Here is an 11,958-nt window from a genome sequence, read left to right as displayed (position 1 = left end):
GGGGGGGGGAAGATCTATAAGATTTTAGGAAAATTTTATAGATCAATTCAGATTTTTTCAAATCTCTCTGTACACAAAACTCTACTGAAGAAGAACCACGAAAGGAAAAAAAAAAAAAAATCATAAATCAACAATTTAGGAGTCGACGCGGAGAACAGTGAAATCGATTTTTCAAATTTGAGTTCGCCGGAGAAATTAAACAAGACGAAGAGAGATGAGAATGACTCACCGCGGAAAGCAAAAGATGAAGAGATTTGAGAGTTTTAAGAGGTTGGAGAAACCTAAAACATTTACAGATTCTTCTTTAGTTTTGTGGCTTCTTAGTGAAACAAGAAGAGAGGAATTGAAGTTTTTTTTTTTGTGTGTTCGAGAGGAAAATGAGAAACGGAGTCGACGGTGATGAGAAAGAAGAGAGACCAAGTTTTTGAAGAAGAAGAAGAAGAAGGAAGACAAGGAAGAAAGAAGAGAATAATATTTTCATTTTATTATATTTTAAAACTTGTGGGCTCCACTTTCCTCCTTTCTCCTACCATTCTTCTTTTCCTATAAAAATTAAAAAACAAAAAAAAACAAAAACTTTATTTCAATTAAAATAAAATAAACTTGTGACATTTTTTTTTTATTTTGGTCTTGACCGTTAAATCTGTTGACATACATCTAAAAAGACATATACACAAAAAAAAAAAATGAATAAAGTGAAATTATAATAAGAGATTATGATTATTTATGAATAAATTTCTGATATGGCCATTTTTACTAGTTAATAAAAAATGAGATGAGTAGTCACATTTTTTGAGTTCTATCTATATGAATAGTTGCTTCGTTTGTCTCTCTCTTTCTCTCTAGTCTGTTTTCTATGCTTTTTGACTAAATAAATTTTCAAAATTCAATGGATATACATAGTGCATGTACGTATGATCAATGAAGTATATGGCTGAATGTGTAAAAAAAAAAACAGGGTAGTACATATATTTTTAAGAAAATAAGTAGATTAGGATTTTTTTGTTCTAGTGCATTTTTCATGTGTATCAACAATTTTTTTAAAAAAAATGGATGATACAAATAAAAAATAAATTAATAATGTAAGGCGTTACGTTTTATAGATTTGTTCGTTTTACCTAAAAACAAAAAATACAGAGCAAAAATTCAAATTACAGAACTAAATGACTAAATACCAAAACAAAATTAGCCGTTGGTCAAAATTCATGGCGTGATTTTTATGAATGATAAGACCTTACAAATGTACAGTCAAACTTACATGATTTTATCATTTCGAGGCAAAATATTTTCTTAATTTATAAAATTATTAATTTACCTAATTTTATATTTTTTTTAAAAAGTATTTAGATTTTTTAGAAGTATTAAAAATCAATGTAATAAAACCCAGAATTATTAGAAATAAACTCTAATTAGAGTTTATTCAAATAATCCAAATTTAAGACTAAATGAAAAAAGACAAGAGTATACTCATATTCACTAAATTTTCTTAACTATATAAATATATGTATATATTTTGATAAATTTATATAGTTACTTTAATTTTTAGTATTTATGGACCATGTATTTACATAATTTTTAAAAAAATATTATCATATAGAATTATGTTAAAATTTACATTAACCCAACTCATAACCGAAATAACTTATTAATTTATCACGTATTAATTTATAGATATTTTAAAGTGATAATTAACATATATTGTTATATTATCATAATTGATGAAATCTTTTTAAGCATCCTTAAAGATGGAAAATTCAATGAAGAGATTATAAATAATAAGAATTTAAATAATGGTTTTCAGTCTCCATATGTGATTTTTATAAATAGTAAATTTTTTTTTACAGGATATGTGTATAAATATAGTTTTGATATATTATCATGGTTAATGGATATGTTCTACTACTTATTGCCAAATATTGGTAAATTCAAAGGCTAAATACCAAAAAAAAATAGATGGTTGTCCTTTCTTATACATGATTTTATAAAATTGTAAAAGTGTTACAAATATATAAAAGAGTAAATATAAATAATTTTCATATGTTTTTAATTACTGCTTATTACCAAATATATGTAAATGCAAAGGCTAAATACCAAAAAAAACTTAGATGTTGATGTCTCTCTATTTTACACCTTTTTAAGCATCTTTTTAATCATGTTTTGCATTGTCTAGAGTCTAACATTATCATTTTTAGGTTGTCTAGGTGTTGCATTTTGGATGAAAACCGGTGATTTGGAGTTTAAAAGAGCAAGAATGAGGAGTCACACGAACCATAACCCGAAGGTGTGATCATGCATAAGAACTACCCAAAGCCTTAACCCGAACCAGTGGAGTTAAGCACAAGAAGAACCATCTGAAGCCCAACTAGAAGAGGTGCTCGACCCTAGCTTCGGGGTAGATGCTTCTGATGATAGTTGTTGTGGCTAGGTCAAGTGGTTTCCATATATAAATCTCTTCTTATTTCGACAGCCAAAAATACGACACATAGGGCAAGAGCCACAGAGAGAGAGATTAAAGCCGATTTTTACACTTTTTGAGAGATTTTCGTATACTTAGCATTTTTTTTTCCATTTTGTATTCTACTACTTTCGTTTCTCTACGTCTTTCGATTATATACATTTGTTTCAACATTTTTATTATGTAATCATTATTCATATCTCTGTCTATGTCGATTTCCATGATGTTTGAGTAGTGAACCAAAGTTTCTAGGGTGGGATAGGCTAGTAAGTGTTCTTTGGAATTGCAAGTATTGTTTTGAGCCTATTATGTAATTGTCCTGGCACCATTGATCCGAATGTTATCAATTATTTGTTGGTGTTTATCTTTTTTCCTGAGTAGTATTCAAAACCTTGAAAGCCTCTTTTATTGCTTTACAATTTTGAGTGATGGTGGGAAACTCCATTTCCTATTCTAACACCTAGAATGTCTCCATCTTTGGCTCTTGTTTTGATGATGTGTCTCATTATATCCGCAAAGAGTATAAATAAATATGGTGATAATGGGTCTCCTTGAAGTATACCTCTTTCAGGGACAACCATACCCTGTGGGAACCATTAAAGGTGTGAATGGTTGCAGCGGTTGGGGTGAACAAATCCATCTTTGGAGTAGACCGTTTTTTATTTACCATTCATCAAACGTGTCCGCAATAGTGCGGTCCAAAAAAACAAAAATAAAACCGCAGCGGACCAATTATAGATCGCTTTTGCATACAAATAGAGTTGGAACGCAATGGTTTGTTGTCCACACTAAAAATAGAGTGGTCTAATCTTCCCCGACTGTGGTAACCATTCAGACCCTAATTAGAACTGAATAGCTAACAGATCAAACTGATCACACAATATTGGCGATGATAGAGCACCAGGCCTACCATCTCATATATCTCTACATCTGTGAATTATTTAGTCAAGTCAGCATTTATCTTGTGTGTTAGTCTAGAGGGGAAGTAACCAAATTCAACCAGTGACACAAGTGTGCTACTGGAAGTGTAAACATTATAAAATACGTTTGAGCATGATCACCTATCTTAAGTTCCGGCCCAGCAAAAAATAGGCTTCAATACATAACAATTTTTAAAATGGATTTTATAGGTAAAAATTAAAAGTTGAGACAAAATCTTAAAAGTTAATCAAATAGAGGCCTACTTTTGCAATAATAAATAGATAGATTAAAAATTGAGACCAAATCTTAAACTTTTTGAAAAATGGGACCTATTATTTGCAATGAAAATATTTAATTGGGCATAACTTTTTTACTAAAAAATTCAAAAAAAAAGGAGGCCAAATACTTTTGTATCTTGAGAATGTGGGGCGGGTCGGGACTGCCTATCTTTTGGTCTCCAATGTGAAGTTTGTTGTATGAAACTCATATACTAGATATGTAATTCCTAGCATATCTAGTTTTTATGCTAGCATGAAAAAAACCTGTTACGATCACCCAAATGTAACCACCGGTTTCTGCTTTTATTATGCCAGTAATATTCTTCATCTTGATAAGCCTTCCTAAGTTCTTCTTGAAGTATTGGTATGTGGCGTCGATGATTTTTGTGGATGTTTGTCATAGATCTATTTAGTTCCTTTTGATAATATTTTATTCGTTTTACAGAATTCATATTTGCAGTATGTTTCCCTTTTGTCATCGCTCTTCTACAAATATTGATTTGGTCACATATGAAGTAATATAGCTATTTTGTTTACAGGAGTTTTAAGTTATCAATCTAAGTAGTTTTTTATTAAAACGGAAAGACTTTGTGATAGGTTGTTGTGGAGGACTTATGGTTGTAAGGATTGATTTATGATTAGAACCATTGAACTCCAAAAAATTCAGCTTTTGTAGTAAGGAAAAGAGAGGCCCACTCAGAATTAACCATAACGCTATCTAAACAGCATTTGACAGTGTAATTACATCGCTCTTCTACCCAAGAAAACATATCTCCTTTTGACTTGAGGTCAACTAAATCACAGAAATTATGTGATTAAATCTTCTAAACGTCCATTCTTCTTTTGGAGGTCCTCCAACTTTCCCGGAGTTACAAGTGATTTCATAGAAATCACATTATTTCATTCAAGGTACACTTCCAGTTGTGCATAAGCTTTTTAAGTATTCCAAAAAAAATGTCTTTGGCTTGTATTTGGACTACCATAAACACCAGAAAAATAGAACGCATTACTATTAAAGTTGATATGAACATCAATTATATGTTCATCCTGATACAATTCAAATGTAACGATGTAAACTAACATTGAATATATATATATATATATATATATATCATATTTAGAGATTAATCAATTTTGTTTAGTTTAATTATGGATTCTCTTGATTTGATACACTTATCTAAAATAATTTTTAATAGGTGTCAAACAACCGTTCGCATGAGTTCTCTCCCAGGCACGAAAACCAAGGTGGCCTCCGCAAGTCTTCAACTGCATCTCCGAATGACCACCCTCTGCTGGATTTTTGTCAGACCTTTTCCGTGAGAAGCCCATGTGATTTCTCTCTCGGGATCTCTCTCCAATTTCCCGAAGAACCTTCCCCTCTCCAGAGAAAAAAAAATTTCATCACCACATAATCCCAGATCTGCAACCGCTCGCCGATTTTATGGTGTTTCTCATTCACCGGTGTCCTTCCACCATCCTCATAGTCGTCTGATCAAAGTTGCGCCTATTTCAGGTCCGTTCAAGGATCACGAAGGATTGTTTCTCTTTTTTTGTTGGTAGATCTTTGACGCCGGCGACCCTTGTTCCCATCTCCATTTCTCGTGTCAAGATTGTTATGTTGTCGGTGGTGGGTTCTTCTTGTCCAAAGCCACCAGATCCGGTGTTGCTGGTGAGTCTTGTGTCGCCTTCTGATCCTCCAGAACCACCAGATCCGCCAGACCCTATCAACGAGTAAACTTCAACTTGGTCGTTGTCGTCCTCTGGCTTGCGTTATCAATGTGAACAATTCTACGGAGAGTGGTATTCTCTCCTCCTCTGAAGCTTGGCTTGTTCTCTTTGCTTGTGGTTAAATAGTGTTTCAGAACCAGTTTGTCTTAAGCTTGAATCTATCAGATACTTCTCCGAGTTTATCAGACACTTCTCCGAGTTTACCGGAGACTTCTTCGGCCTCTCCTTGCTCCCTGTTGAGACAAAGTCAATTTGTCCCTAGGTTAGAACCACAGTTGTTGGTTCGTTTTCTGTCCAATTTCGACGGACTTGTTTAACCGGATACTCGTCCAGTCTAAAGCTATTTCTGTTGGTTCAATCTTTGCTCCGATCCCGCGAATTTTTCTCACCGGACACTTCTCCGGCGTCTTCATGTTCGTGTATAAGGCAGATCTTTTAACGTCACAATGTATGGTGAATATCTCTTTACCAGTCGATGGTTATGTGTTGATTGCTACTTCTTTCATGGGTATTTTTGTGATAGTTATTCTTGACACTTCTCCTGGTGCTCTATGAAGCTTTTTCAAGTTTGTGTCTTTATGTTTATCTTGTGGTTCAATTAATTTATCTTTCAAATTTGCTATTCGTATATGTCTGAATATGCTTTATCTTGTATGTTTGTAGTTCCAATATAAGTTTGGGTTCACAAAAAAAGAAAGAAAAGGTGTCAAACATTATATATGATTTTGGTTTCATAACAAAAGAAATTATTAATCATATTGTTGTGGCAAATAAAACGTTATTTATACCTGGATTCTACTAATCTACAGCTAAAGGGGGTGGGGCACGTGCCCCATACTCCTTTTTAAAAATCTTTTTACTAGCCCTTGCAATATAGTATCTGCTAGCTCATTTGGAGAAAGGTGCCTTACATTGTGTTTTAGGAGCTGGGTTCAAACCCACTCATCAATACTTATTTTCCATTTTTTTCCTTTTTTCTCAACGTTTCTATTACTAAGTAAAAAATTCCTTCTTTAGTGCCCAACATAGTTTTTGACCCTGGATCCGCCACTGCTACTAATCATATTGTTCTGGCATATATAGATTGTGCATTTTGTATGATGTCGTCTGACAAGGGGAGTCCTAAAACAAGGGCAATATAATATTATGATTAGATGCATATATACAAGCTTATAACTGTATATTAATGAATATGATTAATGCATAGAAAACTATGTAAAATATATATATATATATATACATATATATATATAAAGGGGGTGTTATTGGATATTGTCAACAAAAAAAAAGGGGTGTTATTGGATTTGCTGCATAAACCTTTAACAAAACTTGTACCATCTTAATTGAAAGGAGATATGTTATCGAGTATAAGCTATATTTCATCTCCTGCAATTAAGATATATTTTTTAAAAAAATCGTTTAACTATATATATAAAAACAGAAAAATAGTATCAACAAATTTCTGCAAAACTATTCTAGGTTGATGATAAATCTTTAAAGAAAATACACATTACCTATTTTTAACCAAATTTTTATTTTAAATGTTTCTATCTATGAAAAACAAATTATATATTTTATCCTATATCTATATTTTAATCAATCCCTATATATATACAACAAATATTCAACAACAAACGTTATTTTATAGAGCAATGATTCAGTCGTTGCAATCGAATGCAGAATAAATTCAATCATTGGTTTGGTGATTCACTGATTTGTGATTAGTGAATATACGTTTTGAGGGGGGAACGACCATGATCCATTAAGAACATAGCTGGTCCATAGAGATCTCACCACGTATCTTGACTGACTCGGATTGTTTTGAGAGATCAATGGTTGAAACGAGAGAAGATGAACACGACTACCTATCAGCACAACACGTGGCAGACCGATGCTTGTACCTCGTCATTTGTAGCCTTGGCTTATTGGTCCGTGTCATAGACGGAAACTTCAATATTGTATTTATGTTTCTCGTTTGGTCCATTATTAGAGTGTACTCTTTTGGTAAAGTATATAAGATTATTATGTCATCCGTTTCTTTATAGATATCCTCGTGTCAATAACTTTCATTCAAATAAATAAATAAATTAATAAAAATATGAAAAAGTGACTAAATTATTATTTTTATATATTTTTATCTTATATATATATTATCAATTTTTTGACAGAAGAAAAATAATTTTCCTTTTGCTAAAACTACATCAAAATGACATTAATATATTTACACAAAATATCTTAAAAACGAAAGTTATTGTGAATCAGAGTTAAAAGAACAATGCTTTTCATATTATACATTAGAAAATATCAACTACAATCAATTAGATTGTTAATTCCATTGCTTAGTATAGTGATTTATAAATGTATTATATATTGTATCCGTTGAGATTGAAAATATATATTTGAATTTGAAATAGGATAATCCATTAAAATTGTAAAGATTGATACATCTATTCTTACACATTCATGTTCGGTTGAAACCACATTACAAGTGAATTATGTGTTGTTGATGTGTGACAAGAAGGAAAAGTGATAACGAGAGTTCGGAATTTGAAAGTTTTTGCTACAATCCGAAAATGTTGGAGATTCATGTCTTCAACATAAAAAAAATGGAGCCATGTTACCCATCACGCCAATTTTAAAATTATTGTCACACTTCAAGACAAAACTATTGTCTTTTCTCGGTCCTTATTATATACTATAGTTTCAAACATTTTTGTTCTCGTGGTAGAAAAAAACAACTACATATTCTCTACAAGACTATAACACACGCCCATACTTTAGCACTTGAACGATGATAATAAATCAGAATTTTTAAAAAGGTTTGAATTTTGTTTAGATTTTCTGCGTTTGTTTCTAGTTTTCAAATGAATATTTATAATCACACATGTTAATTTTATGTTCTTATTTATATAAAAATGCATATTTATAATCACATGTTAAATATAAATGCACAATTATAATCACATGTTAAATATAAATGCACAATTATAATCACATGTTAAATATAAATGCACAATTATAATCACATGTTAAATATAAATGCACAATTATAATCACATGTTAAATAAGAAAAAATAAAACAAATTTCTGTTAAATATATGCATATTTATAATCACATGTTTATGATAGGAGTTGATTTTATTTTATTATTATGTTTGCCTTTGAAATAATAAGATTCTGAAATGAAAAGATTAATTTCTTTTCTTACATTTTTTTTTTAAACTTTGATACATAGAGACTAACAAAGCAAATCTTATACAACGGGCTTGTTCGTTTGGTTGACGCAGGCGGTTGCGGCAGCGGCTGCGTTTGCGTTTTTAACCGCTTAATCAAAACAACGTTTAAAAATGTTAGACGCAGGTCGCAGCGTTTGTCGCAGGTACCTGTGGCAAGCAAACAAACAAACTTACATGTGTCTGCCGCAGCCGCAGGTACCTGCGTCAACCAAACGAACATAGAAAACATCAAAATTTTATGTTTGGATTTTTCTATTATGGGTCTAAATGGTAACAACGGATTTGGTTGTGCGGGACAAGCGGTTATATAGTGCGGTACGGTTGAACTGCGGTACATGCGGGATAAATGTATTTGCGGGACAAGTGCGATTACTGCAAAATTAAGCGGTACAAAATAATGTTTGATTGGTGAAAAACTATTTGCGGTGCGGATTTCATATTATTTTATAAATAACTATTATAATTATATATTACAAATAGACATTATAAGTAAATATATTATAAATTAAATTATTTTCTTTATTGTTAATGAAATAGTAATTTTGTCTATTATTTATAAATTTTTAAAACCAAATTATTTAAAATTAATTATGTGAATTTTTATTAATTAAAATAGTCAAGAAATACATTGTTTTAAAAATAAATTCATTATGTAGAAAACTCGAATTTCTTTTTCAACATTTTAAATCTAGTTAAAATAGATATTATACATTTTGATGATATAATTTTTTTCTTCTAAAATCTGTTTTCTTATTTAAAGTGATAATTGTATAAATTTTGAAGAAATGATGAATTATTATTTTTAGTAATTTATTTAACAGAAGTTTAAAAAAAATTAAATTGAAAATACATTTAAAAGATTATTGTTAAATATAACTGATTATTATTCTCTTTTAAAATAAATAGCTAAAATAAATTAAAATTTTATATATCTTGTGTAGTTGTGCGGTATTTGAAAACCACTAGATAAATGGTTGCTGGACACAAAAAAGCGGTCCACTTGTTAATTTCTTCTCTTCAAAAACGCAAAGTAGGTTTTGTTTTACTTTTCCTAAAAACGCAAATTATTGAACATATATACGAATGGTGACACAAAACGTTTTTTTTTAAAAAATCTTCAAATACGCACTTGAATGTGCTTCCATTCACACCCTATGTTTTAGCGTATGTGGAAAAGAATGTTAAAATGCAGTTTAACAACATAGCATTTGTTAATTTTCAAATGTTCAAATTATAGATGGATTTGAGATAAGGTAAAAAAAAAAGAAATAACTGCATGAGATAATATTTAGAAGAAGTGAATTCAAAGATTTTTCAACAATTTAATGTTCAATCAGAAAAATAATCATACGATTGGTTATTCTAAAAATGATATTAAAAATTGTTAGTGGTCTTAATATAACTAAAGATTGATAGCTATTAGTCATGTTTTTCTATGATTTGAACGGTGGAATGGTATATTTATAAGTTATAACTAGGAAAATTATATCATTTTATATTTTATTTTCTGTAAAAAACATTAGTTGTAGTGGTTACTGAAAGTCATAAAAGCAGATTAACTATCTAATTAATTTTCGTTACGCTGGAAAAATTGAAATCGCAAATGCGTAAAAACTAAGTTAAAGTTATGTTTTCTGTTTTTGTATTTGAAGCGTAAAATTACGTAACAGTATTTGGAAAAGAAAATGATAGAAGTAAAAAATTCGAAGACTCCAAACAAAAACATAGTCACATTTATTTGGTCGGTAAAACTGAATATCCTTCGAATGATTCTCTCTCGTGTATACTTGTGGTTGTGGACATGCTTTAGAAACAAATAATTTACTATTTTTTTCTGTATATTATAGACGCGTATAAATACAATTATGAACTGATTTTATTGTTCGACTCGAGAATTTAGTTGCGAGACCAAACAGATTGTTAGGTTCGATTTCGTTTCCTGCTGTGTCCTGCCGTCCACTTTTAGGCAGTTTCATTATCTAAAATTTTCATTTATTTGTTTCATGCCAAAAAGAGAAACAACAAATATCTTTCAAAGTTAATTAAAATAAAAGGAAAAAAAAATCAAACGTTTTTGCGTAGGAAGATAGGATAACACTATTTCAACTTGGATTCTTAAAAGTGAAAAAATCAGAAATTCCAGATTAAGATGTTTTATGTTGATTTTTTAAAATATCTTGTGCCATTTCCATAGTCTCTAATACTATATGTAAAATCAAAACAAATTCATTAATTTGGGTCATTTAAAAAATTAACAATCCTGCAAGTTGCGTCCATTTATCATTCTTTCATCGACTATTGACCATGTCTTTTTGGATATTCTTCAAGCTTTCATTTTCAAAATTGGAATGCCAAATTTAAAATAAATAAAGTTTTTATTATCGTTTCTGTGTTTAAAAAAGCTTATTTTTTAGTCAAATAACATAGCCTGGTCTTAACTTTAAAAAGTGAGGGTAAAATAATTTAAATGCATAGCATATTTTTTTGGCCAAGAATAAAAAACAGATCAGAAATTATGGCAAAAAATATATTCTAATGTTTGATTTAAGCCTTTAACTACATAAATTTAGCATTCATTTGTGTTACATTAGACTAATGTAAGAAGATATAAATTTCAAAATTGTTCCAAAGGATTAAAAAGTGTATATACTCTCTTACATTGATTGGTTCAACCGGTTTGATGGGGACATCCGGACATATTAAAAAAAAAAACACAAAATTGGCCAACCGAAACATTTGACTTTGAGTTGTGACGGTTCTCAAGCATCTGATTCGACCGTGTTATTCATACAACTCTCTTTAGAAAGGCTTAAAAAGCCCAATATTAATAATAAAAGGGCCCATAGCTTTTTAATTTAATGTTCCCAACAAAATTGTACAATAAAAAAAGAGAGTTTTATTTTCGCCGCCAAAACTGATATTTTTTTAATCACAGACGTCCAAAAAGAAAAAAATAGACGGCGGATATTTTAAGCTCTAGAAGGCACGTGATAGTATCTTCCTCGGCACGTGCATCTGTAGATGACGCTACACGATTCGGCGACGGAGCATTGGAAACTAATCATCACACGTTTACACGGCGAGCACGCACCACACGCGTATGAACAATCCGGTAAGCTTGATCCTGTTGGGTACATTTCCATTTCTACCCCTCCTTTTTTGCTTATTTCCTTCTTCACCACATATAAATAAAAATACAACTAAATTCTTTTTTTATTTCTCACCATAAAAATAGGATAAATTCATAATTAAGTAAATGGAGGAAAAAACAAAACACGGTTTGCTATTTAATTATTTGAAAAATACAAAGGCGGATGCTATTTTTAGACAAGGTTTGTAT

General features: G+C 30.6%; 2 protein-coding genes and 1 long non-coding RNA gene across 4 annotated transcripts in view; 1 reads left to right on the top strand and 2 right to left on the bottom strand.

The window, feature by feature from the left end:
* LOC104777414 (putative 1-phosphatidylinositol-3-phosphate 5-kinase FAB1D) overlaps window positions 1-440 on the bottom strand; it is an 8,095-nt gene extending 7,655 nt beyond the window's left edge. The window contains exon 1 of the mRNA XM_010501670.1: window positions 230-440. The gene's annotated coding sequence lies outside the window, so the exon portion shown is untranslated. The remainder of the gene's footprint in view (window positions 1-229) is intronic.
* LOC104777413 lies at window positions 4,644-6,022 on the top strand. Its single transcript, XR_766279.1, has 2 exons — window positions 4,644-4,717; window positions 4,851-6,022. It is a non-coding gene; the product is annotated as an uncharacterized LOC104777413 (long non-coding RNA).
* LOC104777412 (protein EPIDERMAL PATTERNING FACTOR 2) overlaps window positions 11,313-11,958 on the bottom strand; it is a 1,072-nt gene continuing 426 nt past the window's right edge. Inside the window, exon 3 of one of the 2 annotated variants that reach the window (XM_010501664.2) lies at window positions 11,313-11,791. In XM_010501664.2, the coding sequence (XP_010499966.1) occupies window positions 11,588-11,791 (204 nt within the window). In that variant the 3' untranslated portion in view covers window positions 11,313-11,587. The remainder of the gene's footprint in view (window positions 11,792-11,958) is intronic. The other variant, XM_010501665.2, reaches the window with a different exon arrangement.

Source organism: Camelina sativa, chromosome 3 (assembly GCF_000633955.1).
Source record: "Camelina sativa cultivar DH55 chromosome 3, Cs, whole genome shotgun sequence".
Lineage (NCBI taxonomy): Eukaryota > Viridiplantae > Streptophyta > Magnoliopsida > Brassicales > Brassicaceae > Camelina > Camelina sativa.
The sequence above is the reverse complement of the archived record's forward strand: the minus strand, read 5'-3'. Positions and strand labels throughout refer to the sequence as shown.